The sequence below is a fragment of the Cyclopterus lumpus genome, chromosome 23, assembly GCF_009769545.1.
Source record: "Cyclopterus lumpus isolate fCycLum1 chromosome 23, fCycLum1.pri, whole genome shotgun sequence".
NCBI classification, from domain to species: domain Eukaryota; kingdom Metazoa; phylum Chordata; class Actinopteri; order Perciformes; family Cyclopteridae; genus Cyclopterus; species Cyclopterus lumpus.
In genome coordinates, this window is record NC_046988.1 from 4,197,501 (window position 1) to 4,222,500 (window position 25,000).

The window sequence follows — 25,000 nt, forward strand, 5'->3', positions numbered from 1 at the left end:
CCCCCCCCCCCCCAGTGTTTATGTTGTTTTCTACATATGGAGACTGAGGTTGTGCTGAAAGCTGTTGGCATGTCACCTGTCCTGTTATTCTGCTCGATTGCTTTTACATAGCAGCTGTAAAACAAATAAATAATCCTTGCCTCCCGTTGCCATGGTGATCCAGATCCGCTGTGCTCCACCTACAGGTCAGGACCCTTCAACGGGTCCTGAGACGGTTTAGGAGGGTTGGCAACATGTGTATCTGTTGCTGCTGATCTCTGGGCCCCGTTTGAATTGTAATCTCATTACACGGACGTGATCGTTTGGTTACACTATGTTACGGTCCAATATTGTACCTCATATAACCTTGTAGGTTATTGTGTAATAACTGGCTGCGATCACAGCCGGACAGTTCTGAGCAGGATCTTTGAAGCAGAACGCGGAGACTCCTGCAAAAGCTTCCACGAAGTGAGTTTCTTGTGATGCAAGAAAGGACCGTCAATGATTGCAGACGGTGGAGGATGACGTGTAACTAAAACTTCATTGTTAAAATTGATAATCATCTGTCCTGCAATTGGGAAAATTGATCCTAAATGAACCCTAAAACAATACGACGAACGCAAGTATCTTGTCTTTTTGTTGAGTTAATGACTCAAGCCGATGACTTTGTATTTAAAGCACATGAAAATAATGGTGTGTGTGTGTGTGTGTGTGTGTGTGTGCGTACATGGTCTGCTCGGTGATGACGGTAGTTTGGCGCCGTATAATTGTCCTTGCTCATGCTCTGTCATTATCGGGTGTTTTTTTTGCGTGCGTGTGTGTGCGTGCATGTGTGTGTGTGTGAGAGCACATTCAGAGGCAACCGCTTCTGCTTTGATTAAACTACTAATTATTGATTGGGCAGGAGCAGACCTACAGAGCTGACATTATCCCTCTCTGCGTGTTAGAGAGTGTGTGTGTGTGTGTGCGTGCGTGTGTGTGTGTGTGTGTGTGTGTGTTTGTGAGAACCATATGCATCCAGAAAGCCTACCGGTTCTTTCCCAGCTGCCGTTTTATTTTGTCCTTTGGCTGCCATTGTTGTCGGTCAAATCACTGTTATTTGTTTTTGCCTCGTCTCTGCTTGATTTCATTTTAACGCCCCGCTGTATTTAGACTTCAGATCGATGGCAATAACGCCAAAATGAAACTTTACTTCACAGTGGTGGGAGCGGGGAAGAAAACCTCTGCAAACATCAGGCCATCGTTATGAGGCTGATCAAATTGCATCGTGACGCGTGTGCAGGAGCAATGTCCTCCAAGCGCTGTAAAAAACAGAGTTAACAAAGGACCCGCAGATTAAATTGAGCGGCTCCGGATCTTGTGAGGTACGTGTTAACGTTTTGCACTTAACACAATTACCGTGCGCCATTAATGCCATTCCACACTCTCAATTTATGCCAGTTCCAGTGTACCTGAGCACTTTGTGAGACAACAGAGGGCATTAATGGGCTTTCGGGCATTGTCTGGGTTACCTGCATCGATGACTCTTGTTCAACATCCCTGTTTATGCAGGGTTTGTTAATAGAGGTGTGATATCATGCCAATTAGACCCAAGCGTGAGCCATTTTCACACCACGATTAAGTACCTTTATCTATCAAACAGGGATTTAGTGTTTCTGACACTGGCAATAATAGAGATGGCATGTTTTAAATACAGTAAAAGGTTTAGTTGAAGGTGTGTCGTACAGCAGAGCAACGCACATTTGGTTTATGATGCTACGAAACCGGGTTTTACACACTGGAACCACACCGTTTACTCTCCAAAATGTTATCTACGAGGTTCGTTGTTCCTGACATGAATGTGGGGGTTCTGCTTGTCTGTTTCTCTTCTCAAACCGAGCCCGTATGTACAGTTGGTGTTCACGTGGGATCATTCTCTCTTTGTTTTAATCCCATCCCAACTCATCTTGCAGCCGCTTTGCATTCTGGTCCGTCTGACCATCTTAGCCTCTTCTGTTGTGGGTTTACGGCCCTCAAAAGAAGCCCTTGCTCTCTCTTTGGTGTTTTTTCTGCTTTCAGTGAAGACGCAAACAATTCTGATGACTAAACAACTTTTTATAATTAATGTATTCTCAGCTCATCATTGAGAAACACTGATGGCTGCTGTGAGTCTCCATGTTAAATGTGTCACTGTCACCTTGTGAGCCTATGCTAGTCCCTCCGTTTCTATCTCTGTCTAACACTGTGTGTGTGTATGTGTGTGTGTGTGTGTGCGTGCGTGCGTGTGTGCGTGCGTGTCTTCATCAAGTGCATATTCAACAGGGAAACAGTCTGTCTCACACACACACACACACACACACACACTGTTGCTGCCAATGCATTTCTTGCGCGGCACACTCACAGAGGCTGCGGAGTTCGACTGACACAGTTACACAGGTTTATACAGGAAGAAATGCAATCATTGTTGCCGCGGGTAACGGCAATCTGGGATTGCCAGCCGGTCAACCCGACACGCACACACACACACACACACACACACACACACACGCACACACACACTGGCCAGGGCCAGTTAGTGAACTCAGTAGCCAGATGTTATACAAGCTCCTGTTCTCCAATCAAATGAGTCCCACAGGTCCTTCAGTGTGTGTAGGTGTGTGTTTGCTTGTACACACACCTACACACCTACACAAACATTCTCTCTCTTTCCCTCCCCCTCTCTACTGTCCTCATTTCAGTTTAGCTCAGCTTCACATTTCATTCACTTCCACCATTCAGACATAATGTGTGTGTGTGTGTGTGTCTGTGTGTCAATGCAAATGATGTACCCATATTTTGTTTCTATTGATAATAACAATAATAATAATCACATTGTGACTCTTACACCAAGGCCACAACCCAAAGTTAAGTGTCTTATTAAGGAGTTGAAACGCTTCAATGCTTCAGTTCAAATAGAAAGAAAGAAAAAGAAGTAGTTTGCTTTTAAGAAGATATTTTCTAATATTTAATGATGGAATTCCATTTATCCATATTGTCTGATGTCATTCTGGATACACATCTTGAAGCTGGATAAACACTAACCCATGAAGAATGGTTTCATTTGAGTGTTTCTGCATATCCCATTAACAGTGGATTTATGGGGTGACCTGAAGCTTCTTTCTGCTGATTTGAGTGTTTCTAGTGGACGTCTAGTTGTAACTTCAGGATAGTCTTCCTCACTCAAAGCTTCAGCTGATGAATGTCGCCCTGCAGTCAACCCAGTCACTCGTGGAACCCTTTGCCTCATTTGGTCACTTATAGATTGACCAAATGACCATATAATGTTCCACTTTGTTCACTAAATCTGAAAGTCCATTTCTGAATGGAGAGTTATTGGAAGGAGTTATGCCAGAAGTTGGTCTGAAAGTGCAGATGCTTTACATTCGATCCAACGTTATTATATCGAGATGGATCGCAGCGGCTGTTAACAGTTCCTCACAGTTCCTCTGATTCATCGAGGATTACCACTGAATTATTTTGCACATCCTTGATTTAACGACACAATCACAGCAGGTAGCAACAAAAGCAACCGCAGCTGCAATCTTCCCACCTGCGACGATTAATAACACCCGCAGCTGTGAGAATGTAACGCCACTGCGTCACCACTGGTGTGAGATGAGAGGCAGGTCTTTTGTAATATAGGCAGTATCATCATCAAAGTGAACGTTTGGTCATATTAGCTCACAGAGTTATGCTTCTGATAATAAAAAAAAGTGTTTGTTCTCTACTGTTATAATGGTGGGATTATTAGGATTATGGGAAGAAGAGTTTAGTGCAGATTAAGGGTACGTTCACATACTGTCGGTTAGGTAGAATGCAGACACACACACACACACACGCGCACACACACAGGCCCGCAGTGTGTGGCGAAGTGGTTGAGAGGTTGTGAGCATACGTATCCCTGTGTGGCTGTTTTTGTCAATGGATGCTCATTCATGTGTGTACCCGTCTCTTTCTCCGTCTCTGCGGGTGATGAATGAAAAGTGTGTGTCCTCGTGTGTGTCCTCGTGTGTGTCCTTGTGTGTGTGTCCTTGTGTGTGTGTGTGTCCTCGTGTGTGTGTGTGTCCTTGTGTGTGTGTGTGTGTCCTCGTGTGTGTGTGTGTCCTTGTGTGCAAGCGAGGCAACAGTGCAAACACTTGTTTTGTCTGTTCTTTGACGTCACCGGAAAACCTACAGCAGCTGTTATCAGCGCCAGCAGGTATCTGTTGCGTGTGCGCGAGGGCAATCGGAGTGATCCGATTGGTGAGCCGTACGGTCCACCTTGATTACCGGGGGGGGGGGCGGGCAACTGACAATATGATCACTTATCACTGTAAAAGAGAGTGAGGTGAGAAACGCAAAGAGGATGAGCGGAGGAGGAGGAGGAGGAGGAGGAAGTGAAGGTGAGAAGAGAGCGAGATTCACGCTAAGAGGCGTGAGAAAAAACACAGAGAGCGAACACCTTGGAGGAGTTCGGCAACTGCGACGCACAGCAGCGCTTATCGATGTGATCGAGAGCCCATTCACAACAGCCTTTGTCTGCGGGAAAGGCCACCTGGTGAGACTGGTTTTCCATGCAGGCAGGTGCATAAGATGGAGAGAAGGAAGTGAATTCATGAATTGAGCCTTGACTGATGTTAATATCAGGTTTGACAGATAATCCGGTGAAATGTTTAATCAAGGGAATAAAAAACACACCTTTTTATTGCTTTACCACTCCGATTCCTTCCTGACTGCTTTGGCCCCGTTTCACCTTCTTTGTTGTAATAAGTCAAAGAACAGTTTTGATTTTTAAAACCCAATTTCAAAGAAACGATAACGATAGAGAGATGTTTGTTTCCCCCGAATGCGACGTCAGTGAAGCTGATAGCAGATCGTCACAGGAGTCGATGGCAGATTAATTCTCAATAGGCTCATCTTCATTCATCGCCCCTCTTGTCTCCCCCAGCACACACACACACACGCACACACATACGCACACACTCGCCCACCCACTCGCTCATACAAGAACCGGGAGACCGTTTTCTCCTAATATTGTTGCAGTGATTCATGATTGAATCCATCTTTATGATGAAAGAAACCAAAAATTGGAAATGATTTCCCAACCGCGGCAGTCGCTCTAAGCGAATGAGTAAAAACGATTGCTAATGTTACACTTGGCAGATCCAATCCCGTTATCGTAGCAGTGGGATTTTCTGCTTGTTAAGATCAGACACCTGTACCTGCTGTCAATGAGATCTCAAAGGCAAAATAACTGAATTATTCCTAGTTTATTTTTTTCCCCTTATGGTTGCTAGGTTTAATCTGGCAATGAGGTAGAACCAAAGTGGTTTGGTGAGCTCGAGCTCCCATACTTTATTTGTTTGAATGTACTGTGAAAACCGTCAGAAGACCGACACAAATGATCATGAATGTGACTCCCTTTCTGTTTCTAAATGTGTTCCCAGAGGAGCGTTTTCCGAGGTGGTCCTGGCCCAGGAGAAGCTGACCGGACGGATGTTCGCGGTGAAGTGCATCCCCAAGAAGGCTCTGAAGGGGAAGGAGAGCAGCATCGAGAACGAGATCGCCGTGCTGAGGAAGTGAGTGACGTCACGGGCGCGCGCACCCATACATGTAAAGCCTCCCTAATTCCCGGTTACCGGGGCAACTGTGCATCTCCTCTCTTCTCCTCTCCGCCCCCGGGTCACGATCCGCAGCCCACCTACCACACACACACACACACACACGACTGAGACCCCTGTCTGTCTGAGCTCAAAGCGGCCGCACAATATCAAGCAGGAGAATCCTGCGGCGAACTCCCGTTTGGATGCCGCCGCTGGACTTTCAGTCAATTGAGAGGAAACGCTGCGACTTAATTTTGCACGCAAACGAGAAGAAGTTGGTCTTTCTGCCCTCGGCGTTGGGAGACATTCCTGAGCATCACACACACGAGCACACATATTAAAAAGGATTATATGTAGATATTTGTGACTAGTATACTGTATAATAACAGTCATGGCAGCTACTAACATGCAAGGGAGGCGAAGCTTACCTTCAAAAGAAGAAAAAAAAGGACTTCCTTTTTACACACACTTATTATACAGAAATACAGATATATTATTCTATTAGGTGCAATAAATGTGTTCGTTCGGCCGCACTGTGTAACATTAGAGAAAATGAAAATTGCCTCCAGTAATCAAGAGAGAGATGCAGACTGTCATTGAGACAAACGAGTGTCATTACTGCAAACACACGAGTGAGACTCCGGGTCGGCTTCGGAGGGGAAAGCTGATGACTTTACGCCGACCGAGGGGCGAATAGAGCGACGCGCTGCTGACGGGAGACGAGGGAATGAATTGTGGAACGATCGAGACATTTCCAGAATTGTTGTTTATTCTTTTATTTGGAGGAACGTAAACACAAGCAACACCACCTGTATTCTAGTAGGTCAACAGCATCATCCCCATAGTTGACATTTCTGCTTGATTTCCCATGGTGCAACATTTCCAGGGAGTGTCCAAGCCGGAGTTATAAAACTGGTCTCAAAATGTTAGGGATCGCAACAAATAGGTATCATATTATTCATGCATATATGCATATATATATATATATATATATAAAATGTGAAGTATAGCCCCAAAGTCTTGACATTTCTCTCTTCCAACTGTCCATAATCTAGACATTACATTTAAAGAATGTTTGTCAATTTCACTTGATAAATGACTCGCAAATAGTCTTTTGCTGCCATATTAATGTTCTGATTCCCGTATTTACAAATGTAATTATTAATAAATTACTAAACAATTAATCAACTTATCATTGCAGCTTATTTCTGAGCTTTGTTCCGTGCTACATCTCAAAAGATTAAAAAGCAAATGGAAAACGCCCCACATGACATCCTTCTGTGCACAGCAGTTCCATCTGTGCAGCAGGAGAAATCTGTGAATGAGAACAACTGGCAGGAGCAATACGCCGGTAATGTGTGAGAGGGATCTTCTGAATGCATCCTGACTCTCTTCATTATGTCAGGCAGGGCTTCAATACACACACGCACACACACACACACACATCCCTTTATTAACCTGCACGCCTGTGTCTGTGTGTATGAGTCACGTCTCAGCGGTTCATCGTCTGCCTGCCGTTGCAAAGGTTGCACGCTCAATAATAAGTGTTAGATGCTCACCTGTGCACCTGCTGTGCATTCCTGTGTGTGTGTGTGTGTCTGTGTGTGTGTACGTGTGTGTGAGAGGGAGCAAGAGAGATAGACCAGGGGGAATTACCTCTGTTCGCAATGCAAAAGATGATTAACCCGCACAGAAAATCAATCAACGTTTCTACAACGTATGAGTTGTTAGGATAACAAATGTACGCACACACACACACACACACACACACAGAAGGATAGAAACACCCCTTAGAGCCGTAACCATGGAGAAACCAGGAGCGAACTGACAGAAATGAGCAGAGAGGTGAGGAGAAGATGAAAATAGTTCAGCGGCCAAATGTCCCTCCATGAGCGGAAGGTTGTCAGTTCGAGTCCCTGAAGTCATCTGCGAAAGTTCATCCTCGGCTTCAGAACACTTTCAATTCACAATTTACTGACTATTTCTCCAGAACTTTCAACTGAATACGATCTGGTGTACATCCTGGCATTTCTCACGTACACAACATCCACATACTTTGCAGCGGGGAACGCAGAACAATGTCAGTACAGTCTCACCTCAAGGTCCATTTAATGGCTGTTCTGGAGCTTTCAATCATATCACATGAGCTTCATCAGCAGGTAACGTTGACGAACATGGAAATCTACGTTTCCGTAACTGGGCAAACTCTGTCGGCAGATGAAGATCATGTAATATGATCGGAAAAAAACCATCAGCGTTTGCTTCCGTTAATGTGTTATTGTGTGACGTAAGATGTGCCGCAGCTTTGAAATAAAACGCCGATGGTCTGTCTTTGCTTTGCAGGATCAAGCATGAGAACATCGTGGCGCTGGAAGACATCTACGAGAGTCCTGACCACCTCTACCTGATCATGCAGCTGTAAGTTTGATGTCTTTTTCTTACTTTTGGGACTGTTGATCGCCTCAACCTGCAGAGCAGGATGACTCAGTGTGGAAATATGCTATCCACCTGCATTGTGGTAAATGGACCTGTACTTAACATCATTCACCTACTGATGGGAGGAGCTACGGTTCCACCTGCTCATCAGTACTAATTAACTTTAATACACCGTAGACACACTTACGGGAGCAATTTTGGGGTTAAGTGTCTTGCCCAAGGACACATCGACATGGGCTAGCGGAGCTGGGGATCGAACCGCCGATCCTCTGATTGAAGGACGACCCTGCTCACCACTGAGCCACAGTTGTGTGAAGTGTAGGATGTTAGGACGTTGTTGGAGATGGACCCTCACTCGACTCTAGACAAAGATCTTAGTGTTGGGATTGTTCAAGGCGAGGGATCACTGGTGAAAGAAAGAAAATCCTTTGTTTCTTTGTCAAAAATACAAACTTCTCTGTTTATTGTGTGTGCTTTATTTTTGGTGATATTATATATTTACAAACATTATAACTTTCCGGGGAAAACCACAAAAGCAATATCTGTTGAATACATAAATCTTAAAATGACAATGTTTTCTTGAGTTATACATGGCACTACATATAAATGAGATTCATAATTCTCCATCGCTGTCTTTCTCCAATGTTTAATCTTATTCTTCTGTCCACCCACCCATCACCACACACACACACACACACACACACACTTCAATGACAGCTCCATTGAGACGACATCTCACACGCACAAACAGCCCGCCCACCCGTCCTCCCACAAATACACACACACACACACACACACAATACATCGGTAACAGCTTTGATGGTCAGCTGTAGGGGGGAGCAGCGGGTGTGTTGTTCACCCATGGGTGCCCCACTAACCTCCTCTGCAAGGTTACATAAGAGAATAAGTGTGTCGGGCAGTTTGGCTCTTGTGCTGGAATCATTTCAGTCAAGTTCAGATGGAGGTCATGCTGGGGATTACACAACAGGGGCTATGTTTACAATCACAGCCCGGCGTTTATCCATTGCCTTGTTCGCCTCGCACATCGGGGGATCATTCTACGTTAGCTTTTTTTGTTTGTTTAGTTTTACTGTAAAAATACAGCTTTTTTCTGCTTTTGATTCAGGGAATGAGCTCTTAATTAAAAGCTAATATTTGACTTTTGAACGGCATTAATCAAGATCAATTGATTTTTTTTTTTCACGTAGTAGCTGTATGTCATAATCAATAGAAATGGAAACTGGGTGATTGTTGCAGTTTAGCCTGAAGGAGAATTTACATATCTTGTATATTATGATGGATGGTTTTCAAGGTACCAAAGGGCTCCAAAGGCTGACAGTGAACCACAGATTGAATAGTGACGACTGTGTTGGAGACGGAGAGCATCCGAAGCTTTAACAGGTTGTTCTGCTGTAGCTGCATCGCTCTCAGGAATAGCTCGATAAGATGTGGCTCCCATATGGATTACTGTAATAGTTACGTCAGACCTCATCTGATAAGCAGTTTTAACTGACATCACTGGTATTTAATGGTATTTATGGGAGGTAGCGGTGACATTTTCAATCCAGGCTAAATATGTTCATCGAAAGAATCGCTTCGTGCAGAAGAAATATAAATATAAATGTCTTGTAGATTTGTACAGCGCTATCTGTGTGACATTAGCTAATGTTAACGACCGTAAGCTACACCAGACCAAAAAAGGCCGGAGCAGTTTTGTTTTTTATTGAGCAAAGTTGCAGTTTATTGCTTATTAAGTCAACAAGGCCAAATGTAATTTGTCCAAGATGGCAAACTTTCATCCATAGCTAGCTAACAAGCTGACAATAATGATAATGTATGACTGAAGGACCGCACCCAAAATTATCATTGTAATGAATCGTGATTGTTTATCGCGATCATTCATAGTTTTTTTTAGGATTTTAGTATTTTTTATTGCACCTTTCAATAAACGGAGGACTACTTTTACTTCAATGTTACGTTAAATTTCCTGCCATCTTTCCAAGATGGCGACTGCGAAATCCCCAAACTCGAGCCTTCAGAACAGCGGCCCACAAACCAGTGGACGTCGTCACGATGGAGACGTCCACTTCTTATACACAGTCTACGAGTGCAGCGGCATGACAGTTCCCCAAAAGTGAAGCCAAAACATTGTAATTGCGCCCCCTCATTCTCAATTGCATTATAACCGTCAGCATCCCAGTGGATCACCTCATTTATTTGCGTTGAGCCAAAATCGTGATGATATCCGAATAATTGAGCAGTAAACACGCAGGTTAATCGTGTAAATTCCGCCGTTCACAGAGCCGAGTTTCCTCCAAAACGCCTGCTTGAGAAGTGCGTTACGTCACCTGAAATCGTCGGCTGGCTCGGCCGCAGTCAGAGGTTTTACTCCGCTGCTGACCTTCAATGCCGTCAACCTTTTGACAGAGTTTCCTGTTGTCTGGAATAATTATTAACAGTACTTGTGTTGACTTGTCAGCTGGACTACGGGGGGTAACATGAGGAGGAAGGGACTTAACTTGACTGCTCAATCAGTTCGAGGCTAAAGGGAGATTCGAACCACAGGAAGATGCCATGGCTTTTTCAATTGGATCCAAATTTAAGAAATAGAATCGTGTCACATAAGGAGTGGAAGCTTTACCAAAAACATTGCTTTCTGTCTCTGGGCAGCAACTAAGTTGATGTCCTTGTTCCTGCTCCAGTAGCACCGGTATTCAGACTCAATGAAACCTCATCTCAAAGGGTTCTGACCGTACAACCTGCTGCCTCATTCTTTACTGCTTTCATTACGCGTTCAGGCCAAAAGACAGTTCTCCATTCTAACAAAGGGTGACAGAGACATTAACAGTAACCCCATCACCCCTCCACCCTACCCCCCATCCCTGCGTCCCCATCTGCTCTCTGCTCCCTTCATTACCTCGCCTCCTTTCCTCCCCTCTCACACCTTTTTTCCATCACCTCTTGGCTTTCGCCTGCTCACTTCAATTGTCTTTTTCTTCTTTTACCTTTTTTTGTTTTTTTGTCGTCTTTCAGGTTCCATCTATTCATTGCTTATGGGTCGGTTGCCATAGTTACAAGGTCAAAGTTAACACCCGCTTAATAGCATTTCATGGGGACCTTGAGAATTGCAGCAGGTGGCATTATCAGCATGAGAGATTAGTCGTGCAGTTTTGAAAAGCCGTTGTTTGTGCGACATATATTTTTCTTATGATAGAGAAGCTTTTCGGATAACCCTTGTGACTGTCACAATTCATATTTTTCCGCGCGAGAAAGAGAGAGAGAGAGCATTAGAAAAGAGAGCAGTTCAGGCTCTTTTCTTCTGACCTCAGGCTGTTCTCCCTTATGCTGCACACAGAGCAGATCCGTCACTGTACGACAGATCTGCTGTGTGCAGAAAGAAATCTGTGTCGCTGGTGACAGCAATCTGTCATCAGGGCCTCACTAAACGTGGAGCAGAAAACCAGGCTTTTTCCAGACCAGTCGCCACCGTAATAAGGAACCTCATTTGTTTTAATTGTGTTCATTTACCGAGATGTCAGGGAGGGGGTAATAATAATTCTGGTGTAAATGCGGAGTGGCGGATCAATGCAGTCTGACAGCGCTTCCTTCGCTCCCGTTCATCACTGCCTGTCTTACGTAACCTCCACCCGTCAACGGCGCTCTGGAAATGGATGTAACCGAGAGCAACGGGGGCTTCATATTGATGCCGTTTGTGTTGTGAGAGGCATATTAGCAAAAAGGTGCAGAAAGTAAATAACACGTGTGCAGCATCTGACTCTCTGACCTTCAGAAAGGTGACCATTTTTTGTTCTTATGATATAGTTTATTTTTTATTTGCTGCATCGCCTGGACAATTCTTCACTATCATCTTGTATCGATTTGGTGGAATTACATCTTGACAAAATGATCAAACTGTCTTGTCATTTACCAAAATCCTGCCAATCAAATGAATGGTTTCAGACTGTAAACTAAAGTTATTAATAGTTATTAAGGTGTTTGTGTGATAAGTGTGAACAAACCTCAACTGGATCAAAGAAAAGAAACCAGAGGTCTCTGCCACGGTGAACAGCATGTATATATATCTTTATCTCACTCTCTCTCTCACACACACACACACACACACACACGCACGCTTGAAAATAAGGCGTCCTGTCAGCCATGATGCACAACCGTCGCTTCGAGACAGCGATGCGGCCGCCTGCCTCTAAACCGATGAGCTGACGGAGGAGAGATGAATGTAGGGATGGTTTAAAAAGAAAAGAAAAAGGGAGTGAGAAATGGAAAGTGGCAGCAGTCGTCTTGGAGAAAATAAAAGTGTGTACATGAAAATTCATCCGCAGCTGTAAAATGTGGACGACTCTCCCCCCCCGAAATGTGCTGGACTCGTAATGTACACAGTGATTTAAAGCCCAGCTGTTGCCACTTATTCCGGCTAATTAGACCCCTTTCAGGTTGAAGAGGGAGCAGTGTGGACATGTCGCCATGTCCAAAGGGAAACCACAGGTGTAAATAAGACAAGTACACACGGCGGGTTTTGTTTACGTGATGCTTGTGTGCTGAACTCTGAATTGAAACCCCGCCCACTGAAAGCACAGAGGAGCTTTAATCAGCCTCGCTGAGTGGAAACACCTGTGTGGATGGACGCCGGGTGTGGAGGGCCTGAAAAGGTCCCCAAACAAATGTAGGTGTCACGCTGGAAAATAACAAAACGTCCCTTGAGGATTTACTTAAAAAAACAAACAAAAACATCACTTTATTTGTTTTCTAGAAGTAGGTCGAGAGCTATTTATGCAGACGCGCCCATTTTTTTTCTCACTGCCATCCCTCCGGTTTAGCACCGTTAGCGTTGCCATGAGCGATATTTGGAAATATTCAACGAGAAACCAAAAATCAAGTGGTTTTACAGAACCACATCCATCAGCCATCAGTGATTGGGAATAACTGTCGGTAGACAAAGGTCTGCACTGAGTTGAAATGTATGACAGTTCATCTCGAGAGCAAATTAAACCGACCTGCCTGTCTGATAGCTCGTGGCAAGCTAGCTGCAAGCTAAATCAATCTCGATTAACGCTCAACTTTATTTAGTTTCTCACAGCCGATGGAGACCTGTGTCTTCCGCTTCTGGTAGTCAGAGTAACTACAAAAACACTGTCGACATGCGCTTTATACACAGCCAGCAGCTCCTCACGTTTCATTTTCCAGTCTCCAATCGAAATGTTGACTTTCCGGAAAAATGATTACAACCTAATAACCGCTTTAAAAAGCTTAAAACCTTTTTTTTTGGCAAAGATGATAAGGCTTGCGACGTTAAGACGGTAGTAAGATTACAAAATGACGCCATGCGAAAGAACCCTTGTTCAGACTAATAATGCCACTCATCTACAAAATTAGATTTTGGCTGGGGTCATACATATATTGTAAGGCTGCTGTGACCTTTGACCTCCTAATATTGGATGTTTATTTTTTGTGTGTATCAAATGAATAGAAATCTGATCTGAGGTTAATTTGACTCCCTCCGCCTTATTTTTATGTGTGTGACATAGTGTTTAATGTGCGTACTTGTACGTGTTTAACTTTGATGTGTGACCTTGTATCTTTGTCTCTGTGTTTCACGCTTGTGTGTATACGCTTGCTTTTAAAATGTGTGTGTGTGTGTGTGCGTGTGTGTGTGTGTGGTCCTGCCCTTGCGTCTGTGCTCGTGTGTCCATGTATGCTCTTGTGTGGGTGCTCCTGTCTGCTTGCCATGGTCTCCTTACGCAAACGCTTACGCAACCATGCAGCCTGGTGGCTGAGCTCCCCTTTTTGGTGTGTGTGTGTGCGCGTGTGTGTGTTTGTGTGTGTTTGGCCCTGTCATTCCCAGAAATGACTGCCTCTGAAACCGAACATGTCGCTGCCCCCTTTGAAGAGTCAGAGGATTAGCAATTAATTCTAATCTTTTTTTCATTTTTTTTCAGAAACTTCATTAGAGTTTAACTTCCACAGGCTCTAATCTGATCTGTCGCCGTGACGACGCCCCACAGATACGCTGTGTGTGTGTGTGTGTGTGTGTGTGTGCATGTGTTTGCCTTTGTGCATTTTTGTGTGTCTGTGGTCTTGTATGTGCACATTTCTGGCCACCAGTGTATTAGTTTATGTGTGCGTATGCCTTCATTATGTTTAATACACAAAGTATAAACATGCCGTATAAAGAGAAAACTACAAAATTGGTTGGGTAGTACTACTATTAATATTACTACTGGTAATATTACAAATACTGCTCCTGTTGCTTACACATGTCTTTTTGTTCCACATTACCAACCAAACATTTAGATTAGATGCCACCGTGAGGTTATCCTCCACCAGGGGGAGCTGTGCGTCTGTACAGCTCATGATGGTTCCCATCTGCTCTGACTGTGTGTGCACCTGAACAAGTCTTTTTATGTGGTCTGGAGTCATGAAACATCAACCTAAATATTGAAAGAATCTGCCAGAGTGGATGAACTTTGAAATGTATTAATTTTTTTATTTTTCTCCTCTGGGGTCAAATTAGAGTATTTTTCTTTTACCAGCATTGATGCGTTCCATTCTGTCTGCATGCAGAGAGCCTCACTGTAAGTGTGGTGGAATATCTTATTTTGTATGGACGTAAAAAATCAAGCAAAAAGTAAGAAATTCTGATTTTCTTTCAAATCTAATGTAAGGAAAACTGTGCGAGTATAAAGTGCTCACCACCGTATGCGTACAATCTGAGTTTAAAAGTGTACTTTTTATGCAATCATCTCTTTGCGTGCATACATGCGTGTGTGTGAGCGAGCGAGGAGCGTGCATACGTGTGTGTGAGCCTGCGAGGAGCGTGCATACGTGCGTGTATGCGAGCGAAGAGCGTGCATACGTGCGTGTGCGAGCGAGGAGCGTGCATACGTGTGTGTGAGCGAGCGAGGAGCGTGCATACGTGTGTGTGAGCCTGCGAGGAGCGTGCATACGTGCGTGTGAGCCTGCGAGGAGCGTGCATACGTGTGTGTGAGCCTGCGAGGAGCGTGCATACGTGCGTGTGAGCCTGCGAGGAGCGTGCATACGTGCGTGTGTGCGAGCGAGCGAGGAGCGTGCATACGTGTGTGTGAGCGTGCATACGTGTGTGTGAGCGAGGAGCGTGCATACGTGCGTGTATGCGAGCGAGGAGCGTGCATACGTGTGTGTGAGCGTGCATACGTGTGTGTGAGCGTGCATACGTGCGTGTGAGCCTGCGAGGAGCGTGCATACGTGTGTGTGTGAGCGAGGAGCGTGCATACGTGCGTGTGAGCCTGCGAGGAGCGTGCATACGTGCGTGTATGCGAGCGAGGAGCGTGCATACGTGCGTGTGAGCCTGCGAGGAGCGTGCATACGTGCGTGTGAGCGTGCATACGTGCGTGTGTGCAAGCGAGGAGCGTGCATACGTGCGTGTGCGAGCGAGGAGCGTGCATACGTGCGTGTGTGCAAGCGAGGAGCGTGCATACGTGCGTGTGCGAGCGAGGAGCGTGCATACGTGCGTGTGCGAGCGAGGAGCGTGCATACGTGCGTGTGTGCAAGCGAGGAGCGTGCATACGTGTGTGTGAGCGAGGAGCGTGCATACGTGTGTGTGAGCGAGGAGCGTGCATACGTGCGTGTGCGAGCGAGGAGCGTGCATACGTGTGTGTGTGTGTGTGCGTGTGAGCGAGGAGCGTGCATACGTGTGTGTGTGTGTGTGTGTGTGTGTGTGTGTGTGTGTGTGAGCGAGGAGCGTGCATACGTGCGTGTGTGTGAGCCCCTCACCCCTCACCCTCCCGGCCTTTCACCGGTCACTGCCATGTGTGTGCATGCATGGTAATGTTTATTTTTTTAACAAACATCCACTGACACACACACACACTGAATCTCCTTGCCATTCTGCAGGGTGTCCGGCGGCGAGCTGTTCGACCGAATCGTGGAAAAGGGTTTCTACACGGAGAAGGATGCGAGCACGCTGATCCGACAAGTCCTGGACGCTGTGAACTACCTGCACAAGATGGGCATCGTACACCGAGACCTGAAGGTGACACACATACACACACACACACACACACCTTGCGTATTTTACACCACACGAGCGGTCTGTTCTTATTTGACAGGCAATGATTTACTGCAGCAATGAGGCTGACACATGCAGTGCATTGTGGGTCAGTGGTGCGCTCTTAGAAGAGAGGGGATTGGTCCTAGTGGTCTCCATAAAGGAAGGTTGTGTCTCTATCCACATCCCCATGGATTTAAAAATGAAAATGAAAGCCACAACAATGACATAAAGCTCTCTTTCTCTCCGTCTCCATCCTCCAGCCAGAGAACTTGCTGTATTTTAATCCCCAAGACGAGTCCAAGATCATGATCAGCGACTTTGGTCTCTCCAAGATGGAGGGCAGTGGCGACGTCATGTCCACTGCATGCGGCACGCCGGGATATGTGGGTAAGTTAGTCTGTAGTCCTTCTTCTCCCCACTCAAAAAAAACTCATCAAACTTTAGCATCCAGGAAACAGTTAAAAAGCTTTTATGAAGAGATAATAAACAGTTTGATGAGGCTCTTTAGTCATTGTTACGTCTGTCGTTGAGCTTTCCACGATGGCCCATTTGAAGCTCTTGGTGAGTTTTAAAACAACGGGTCCTGAAGTTGGAAGAGGTTTAACGAACAGGCACTAGTTTGGGGTCCATATCCGCCCCGTGGTTTGGCGATGCAGGTCCCAACTGGCACACGTTTGTATTTTTCATCATGCCGCTAAATGTTTGTGTAAATACAAGTCGATCCAACAAGACGCATGAAAAATTCAAAGAATGCATGTTGTTAGCATTTGACATCGTCTTTGTTGCTTCACTGGGATCTGGTGCACTGTGTGTGTGTGTGCGTGCATGCGTGCGTGTGTGCACGAGTGTGTGTGTGTGTGTGTGTGTGTGTGTGTGTGTACCATGTCAGAACACAAACACACTCACAAATAAATCTGCCATAGACGGACAGACAGACGGACAGATGTATAAGTAACAGTCTTAATTATAATGTTGAACTTTTATAAATGTATTTTGCAGCGCCTCCATCAGGCCATCATTTCTTTACCCAGCTGTAGTTCATGTTGTGTGACAGATCAATATTTATTTGTAGTTTCCGTCTGTCTGCTTTTCTGTATTTTCTCCATCCTAAAATCTATGAAACACACATTTCGACTTTAAATGATCAAAACCTTGTGTTTGTCTCTCTCTCTCTCTCTGTTCCCTGCACGCTCTGTACCTCTCTCGCCCATCTACCCCATGGAGCTCATTTTTGGGCTTTGCTCCCCGACCAGCCTCCTCTCCTGCAGAGGCTTGCTTGCCCAGAGGGCATTTCCACTCTTGACAATTTATGTCTAAATGTAACTATAAATAATCCCGGAAAGCCCCTAATTAAAACCAGATCTGAGTATGTGCATGTGCATATACTTATGAAGAACTTCCACTGACAAAAGGATCTGGCTGGGCCCCTTGAGTCCTCCAACAGAAACACAATGTGGGATGTAAACAAATGATGTTCAAACTCCTTTATGAATAGGTCACTGCAAGCAAGTGCTGCTATATTTAGCCTGACGGTATGGAGCCAAATCCAGGCCAATAGTTGTGTTCGTTTGAAAACAAGATTTGAACCTGAAAATTCAAGTTTTGGTCTTGAACATTGAAAAATTCAACAATGTATTCGAAATAAAAATAAGTGTATGAAAAGTGTTGTTGGTTTAAATATAATTTAGATTCAGTTATCTTTCATTTTTCAGTAGCAGATTTTAGATTTTCACTTTCAGATCGTTTTTCTTCAGGTTCAGACTTTTGGCCGGGATCTGGCGTGGGGGGCGTGGTTTCAACCGCAGGGGTGTGGCATCATGAGTGACAGCGTAACAGAGAAGGCTGACGACCTGAAGTATGACTCAATACTTTCTATACGCCAGATTCACGGGATTGGCAGTAAACACAATTGATGCTAGTGACTAAGTTATGTTTATTAAGCTGTTTCAGACCATACTTGGTATGAATCGCAGTATAAGAGCCATAAACTATGCAGGTTGTGCCGTTCACAAACCGCACTATGCAAAATAAAAACAGTTTGAAACAGTGTCTTCTGAACTACCACTAAGCCACAGAGGGAACATTCACATTACAAAATGCTTCACAATAATAAAATGTGAACCTTTTCATCTTGCTTCATTTACCGAAAACTATCAAAACATGTTATTGCACAGGCAACACTCGTTCTGGTGAGCTACGTGCATTAACGTTGATGTGACACAAGAAAACAGTTAATGATGATTATTAGTGATATATTTATTAATGTGAGTGTTACATTAATAGTACTCTGTAAATCCTTCGGTTTCTTCTAAGCTCAGCGGTAGGAGACTCATAAAACAGTCAGACGCCGGACATGATGAGCGGTTCAAATCTTAATGGGAACCGTGTGTCCACTGATTTTCTTGATAATGCTGTCGACATCCTAAATTAATGCTCCAGCAAGCCGCTCCATCGTAATGTTTCAAAAGACATTGTAGGTCCTTATAGTCGCATGACAGTCATGTTTAATCTGGATGAATGTGTGCTGCACAGGGTAGAATATGGTTATGATGATAGAGATGAAAGTCTATAGTCTTTAATATAAATGTACAGTGTTGTATCACGTTAATCTGTGCGGATCAGTTCCCACAGCTAACCGTCATCTCTACGGGGTTTGAGTATATTTGTATGAATGCATAGACAGGCGTCAACTTGACATCAGATTAATAAATATAATACAAATATATGACGGACAACAGTGTGTTGTAAAGGATTTATTGACGTGAGTGTTTTGAATAGACATTGGCACCTACCACCAACTTTGTCGTTCCCTCTGGCTAAGTGTCCTCGCTAAGTGTCCTCACTAAGTGTCCTCACTAAGTGTCTCCACCACAGCCTCACGGTCTGGTAGTGAAGTTTACAACAAACTGATCTGTTTATAGTCTTTAAACAGAATGAGGCTCAGCGGCACATCTTCCTCACGCAAAAATAATAAACCAGATCATTCAAAACCAGTTCATCTCACACACCGGACCACAGTACGCTGTGTTCACAGTGGTGTGAGAAACGTCAGATATTATAGTGTTGTTTGTGAACGGCACAACCTGCATAGTTTATGGCTCTTATACTGCGATTCATACCAAGTATGGTCTGAAACAGCTTAATAAACATAACTTAGTCACTAGCGTCTACTGCCAATCCCGTGAATCTGCTGTATAGAAAGTATTGAGTCATACTTCAGGTCCTCAGCCTTCTCTGTTACGCTGTCACTCATGATGCCACGCCCCTGTAGTTGAAACCACGCCCCCCCACGCCAGATCCCGGCCAAAAGTCTGAACCTGAAAAAACACAACATTTTAGGAGATGGCAGTTCGCTTCATGTGATTGATATATATATATATATATATATATATATATATATATATATATATATATACTGTGTATGTATATATATATATATATATATATATATACTATATATACTGTGTATGTATATATATATATATATATATATATATATATATATATATATATATACTGTGTATGTATATATATATATATATATATATGTATATATATTTTGTGCGGAGTCATACAACATTTCGGATCACTGCCATATTTTACATATTTCCAACGTAGTTGAGCCTAAACTCTTTAACACACAATGTACGCTCAGTGTGTAAAAATAATTCTAAGCAAAACAACAACACACGCACACACACCCACACACACACTTTCACAATGACTCTGAATCAGCAAGTGTGCAAAGATTCTGTTTCGGTATTTCTTCATATCTTTCCATGTGTGTAAGCGTGCCAAATCTATTTTGGTGTGTGTGTGTGTGTGCGCGTGTGTGTGTGTGATGGCGAGCTCACTGACGTCACTCGAGGCTCGGTAATGAGCCTCAGGGGAAGGTCAGGCCAGGGCAGTCTGCCTCTTTTATAAACACAAAGAGCGGAGGGAACTACACAACTAATGAAACAGCAGTTAGCTTTATGTCGAAGTGCAGGAAAACTAAAAGAAAACTAAATAATCATGAAGCCGTTGCTTTGTTTGGCTCTTTTTTTTCTGGGGCCTGCTTTCCTGTCAGTGACGACCTTTTTTCGCGGGGCGTGGAAACCTCCCGCCGTTCACCAACGCCGACATGTGATTTCAATTCGGACAGACACAGAGAGTCTGCTCACTTTCTCTTGACTCAGGCTCATAAAACAGCCACATTTTCACGTAATGATCGCACAGGGTTTTTAAAACACGATCCAGATTTAAGTCCAGTGAAGCAGACACCAGGCTACTGCAAAATGGAGTCGCATCAGGAAACGAGTAACAACGGCTAACCTGTTTTTCTTTTCCTTCAGCTCCAGAGGTCCTGGCCCAGAAGCCGTACAGCAAGGCGGTGGACTGCTGGTCCATTGGAGTGATCGCCTACATCCTGTAAGTACCAACCGGTCTCCTTCGGCTCGCGCCGTGGCTTCACCGAGCAGCCGGCGCATCGCCGCACGCCCGGCTGGTGTCAGATTCACGATTCACAGTTTACCCGTTGACACCTTATGTCAGATTATGGAGTTGGCTGAACACGTCACAGAGTTCTGACACTTTCTCTTATGCTGCGAGACTCGTCTCATTTGACTGGCTGGGATGGATCAAAAAATAAATAAATAGAAACCTGATCAGATGTCTAATTGGCCAGATATAGTGTCAAACACCCTCTGACAGTCGAGTTGTGAAAGCAAAGGGGATCAGTTTTGACTCTTTTCTTTATGGATAAAACAAATGCACCATCTGACTTTACAGTGCCTTCTTCTCCACGTAGGAATCTGTAACAGCACAACATCTATTGGAAATCAGAGTCAGATGCACATATGACAGAGAATGAGTCACCTCCTGCTAAGCTGGTGCACACACACACACACCTCCATATTCTTTTAATTATGCTAGCTGGCATCGGTTTGTCGTGCCAGTCTACGCTAATGTGTGCACGGAGCCTATTGCCCTCAAAGTTCATGCAACTCCACTCTGTTCTGTAGCTGAACTTGGTGTCAGCCCTGTGTGTGTGTGTGTGTGTGTGTGTGTGTGTGTGTGTATTTGTTGATTTTACCCTGCATGTGTGTGCGTGTTGATGATGTTGTGTGTGCTGTCATCTGGGCCAGATGGAGCTCTGCTGAACGGCCTTGTACGGACATGGAGCTGCAGTCCAGATGTATCATTCACTGCTTGTTGTTTTTCTTCTGCCACGTCAGACTGACCTCATACCACCACACACACACTTTCACTCGTGTGTGTGTGCACACCTTTGGGTGTAAGCGAACAATAAAAACTAAAATTTCACTGTGCACTGGGCTGTTGTAGAGAGTTTGTGTGTGTGTGTGTGTGTGTGTGTGTGAGAGTGTGTGTTGTGTGTGTTTTCCCCCATTTATTTTTGTGTTTGTGTGCATGCTCCACCAGACAGAGATGGTATTATCTTGAGCTTGAGATCACAGATCAGTGGTCAGGGGTCAGAGGTCAGCAGTAGGCAAATGTGAGAGAGCACAGCGCACGCGCGCGTGTGTGTGTGTGTGTGTGTGTGTGTGTGTGTGTGTGTGTGTGTGTGTGTGTGTGTGTGTGTGTGTGTGTGTGTGTGTGTGTGTGTGTGTGTGTGTGTGTGTGTGTGTGTGTGTGTGTGTGTGTGTGTGTGTGGAGTTAGAGCAGCTCCCTGCTGACAATTAGCGTTGGGATTCAGACCTTGTTAGCTTTTAGCTGCTGCTCAGGTGGAAAAATCACATCAGGTAATCAGCCATGATAATCACCTGATATCCTGTGTGCGTGTGTGTGTGTGTGCCCGTGCACAAACATGTTCAGTAGGATGGATGGTAAACGGAGGCTGAGTCTCCAAGCAGAAAAACAAAAGGGCGAGCATCTCTTCACACCAGGCCAAAATTCCTGGTGTGTGTGTGTGTGTGTGTGTGTAATAGGGCGGAGGCTTAACTGAGTGACAGATGAGTCTGTAACCAAATGAGAAACCAGAAAAACAAATGGAAAGCCTTACTTTCCTCACGACAGGCCGACTCTTTCTTCCTTTTCTCCCGGTGTGCGTTTCTTTTATTCTCTGAGCATGTGTGTGTGTGTATTTAAACTTGTGTGTGCGTGTATATGTGTGTGTTTGAACTTGTGTGTGTGTATGTGTGTGTGTTTGAACTTGTGTGCGTGTGTATTTGAACTTGTGTGTGTGATTGTATTGATGGAGAACGGCATTTTAATGAGTTTTTAACAAAATCTCTTGTGCATCCAGGACTTCAGTAATGATGTTTTTGGTGTAGCGGCAGCTTTGCTGTCGGTTCAGGCGGCTCATTACGGAGAACCAGACTGGAGCCTCAGTAAACACTGGGAACACTGGGAACCAGTAATCTAATGTTGACCCGCTTAAGGTGATACCGCCAACTACTGCCAGGACTACGAATAGAAAGGGCCCGTCACATTAACCACTGCTGTGAGCAACGTGACTTTGTCCCCTGCCACAAAAACGGGCAAGGCACCATTAACAAACTCACACAATCAACCTGATATTGATATGAATCCCATTATGATGCAGCATATGCGTGCTAAATTACATAACAAACAATCCAAATGATGAATTTAGTGCAACAAACTTCCCGGAGCCAGGGATAAACATCTTCAAATGGCTCATTTTGTCCCAACAGATTAATATCTAATGATATTCCTCAGCTCTAAATGAATGATTTGATCAATCATTGGAGGAATAAACGATTTATTGGCTGAGTAAATCAATCGGTAGATAAAATGTTTTGTGCCGCATGAAATGACAAAGTCCCCCGGTGACTGAATGAGGGGCAGAACAAACTGAATGAATGAGTGAGCGTCTCGTCTGCAGGCTGTGCGGTTACCCTCCGTTCTACGACGAGAACGACTCCAAGCTGTTCGAGCAGATCCTGAAAGCCGACTACGAGTTCGACGCACCGTATTGGGACGACATATCGGACTCAGGTGAGCCTTCGGCCTCCTCCTCGTCTCCCTCCTCCTTCCCCTTCTTCTGCTCCCTCGACCACTTTTCCACAGTCATCTCCCCTCTGAATTGTAATCACTTTGGTGATCCTTTTACTTGTCATCTGTCATCATCATCATCATCGGATTGTCAGACGATTTTTAAGCCGATTGTTTCAGAATTCAGGTTTATAGTTGGAACGGTGGTTGTGTGTCGCGAGTTGTGACGTTTCCTGTCCCCTGTGTGTGTTATTCAGCCAAGGACTTCATCGGCAGTCTGATGGAAAAAGATCCAGCCAAGCGTTTCACCTGCGATCAGGCACTCAGACACCCCTGGTGAGAAGCCCACACACTCACACACAGGCGAACAAAAAGGCATAAAATCAATAGAGATATGGATGTACTGTCAGAAGTGTTAACAGAGAAAGTGTGTGTGTGTGTGTGTGTGTGTGTATCAGGATCGCTGGTGATACAGCACTCTGCAAGAACATCCACGAGTCAGTCAGCCGACAGATCAAAAAGAACTTCGCCAAGAGCAAATGGAGGGTACGTTTTGTTTACTGCGGCTCTATTGCAGCACGTTACTTCAGCACCAATCATCAAACGATTGTCTGTGTTTTGGCCCACCTTGTGGTCAGGAGTTAACTCTTTCTTTAAGAACTGCTCCTCACAGTCATTTCCAGCTCTGGGTGTTAAAAGCACATCTAGCTTGTGTAAGATTTGAACCTCAGATGTTTTAATGGAAGATTCTGGTCTTCAAAGCAAAATCCCCTTTTAGAAGTTTACCATAACATAATATTTAAAAGATCCTGAAGATAATCCCTCATACTGATGAAACAGTACGTCGGTAGTACAGCAAACTCACTTGAGGCGAAGGCAGAGCTCATCTTCCCATGTTCTACCTCTCTCCAGCAAGCGTTCAACGCCACCGCCGTGGTCCGCCACATGAGGCGGCTGCAGCTTGGCAGCAGCATGGGGAGCAGCATGGACGCCTCCAACCCGCCGACCAGGCCGGGCCAGACGCAGAGGCCGGCCCAGAGCCAGAGCCAGGAAGGCCAGAACCAGCCGGCTCAGAGCCAAAGCACCGGCCAGACGGCGGAGAGCCAGAGCGCCAACGCGGCCGCCAGCAAAACCTCTTCGACAGACAACAACTCAGCAGCGCCCCGCAAGGAATGTGAGTATGAGTCAGGCGTAGCAGGCCACCGGAGAGTCAGGAGAACATACTGTATGTATTTCCCAAAATAAATGATTACGCTCTAAACCCCTCCGCTGATCGTAGCGTAGCAACCGCACCTAGCACGGCGGCCCCCGTCGTTTGCGTCGCAAGTGACGTGCAGAGTGATACTCTGAATGCACATTAAGAGTTTGGAAGGGTGGCGTCCTTTCTTGTCAGTGTTTCCAAAACCAGAAAAGAGAAGAAATCAAATGCATTGGCTTAAACAATGTTTTTTTCTGCGACAGCGCGTGCAGCTTAGCGAAGGGTCGGTTACACGTTACCCCCTGATCCATCTGCCGCCTCTTCCCTCTCAGGTGTAGCTGCGTCGGTCACGCCCTGCAGTCTGGCGTCCGCCGCCTCTTCTCCCGCCGCGGGGGCAGAGCTGAACCGGCTGCATCCCTCGGCCGTTCCCGCCCCGGTGCTCACGGAGACCAAGTGACGCCAGGTCCAGCGGGGAACCAGCTGGGAGGCCACCGCACTGTGAGGCAGAGAGACGGAAAAGAAACGGTGGACGACAGGAGAGGAAGAGGATCCACTCCCCCCCCCCCCCGCCGCCCACAACCCTCCCCCATCTCTTCTTCTTCGTTTCTAACTCTCCCCTCACGTGCGCAACCCCTCACCCCTCCTCCCACAGCCCAGCAAGTTCCCCGCCCTGCTCCCGGGAGAGCACAGGACTGCACCTCCGATCCAAGCCACACAGCGCCATACTTGCACGCCCACCACCCGATTCCTCCGGCCCCCCCCACATCAAACAGCGCGGCCACGGACTCT

General features: G+C 45.3%; 1 protein-coding gene across 1 annotated transcript in view; it reads left to right on the forward strand.

The window, feature by feature from the left end:
- camk1da (calcium/calmodulin-dependent protein kinase 1Da) overlaps positions 1 to 24,758 on the forward strand; it is a 37,605-nt gene extending 12,847 nt beyond the window's left edge. The window contains exons 2-11 of the mRNA XM_034526621.1: positions 5,424 to 5,555; positions 7,923 to 7,997; positions 15,903 to 16,041; positions 16,320 to 16,446; positions 20,394 to 20,469; positions 22,904 to 23,016; positions 23,271 to 23,349; positions 23,472 to 23,559; positions 23,926 to 24,187; positions 24,544 to 24,758. Coding sequence (XP_034382512.1) covers positions 5,424 to 5,555; positions 7,923 to 7,997; positions 15,903 to 16,041; positions 16,320 to 16,446; positions 20,394 to 20,469; positions 22,904 to 23,016; positions 23,271 to 23,349; positions 23,472 to 23,559; positions 23,926 to 24,187; positions 24,544 to 24,668 — 1,216 coding nt within the window. The 3' untranslated portion in view covers positions 24,669 to 24,758. The remainder of the gene's footprint in view (positions 1 to 5,423; positions 5,556 to 7,922; positions 7,998 to 15,902; positions 16,042 to 16,319; positions 16,447 to 20,393; positions 20,470 to 22,903; positions 23,017 to 23,270; positions 23,350 to 23,471; positions 23,560 to 23,925; positions 24,188 to 24,543) is intronic.
- Positions 24,759 to 25,000: the final 242 nt, after the last annotated feature.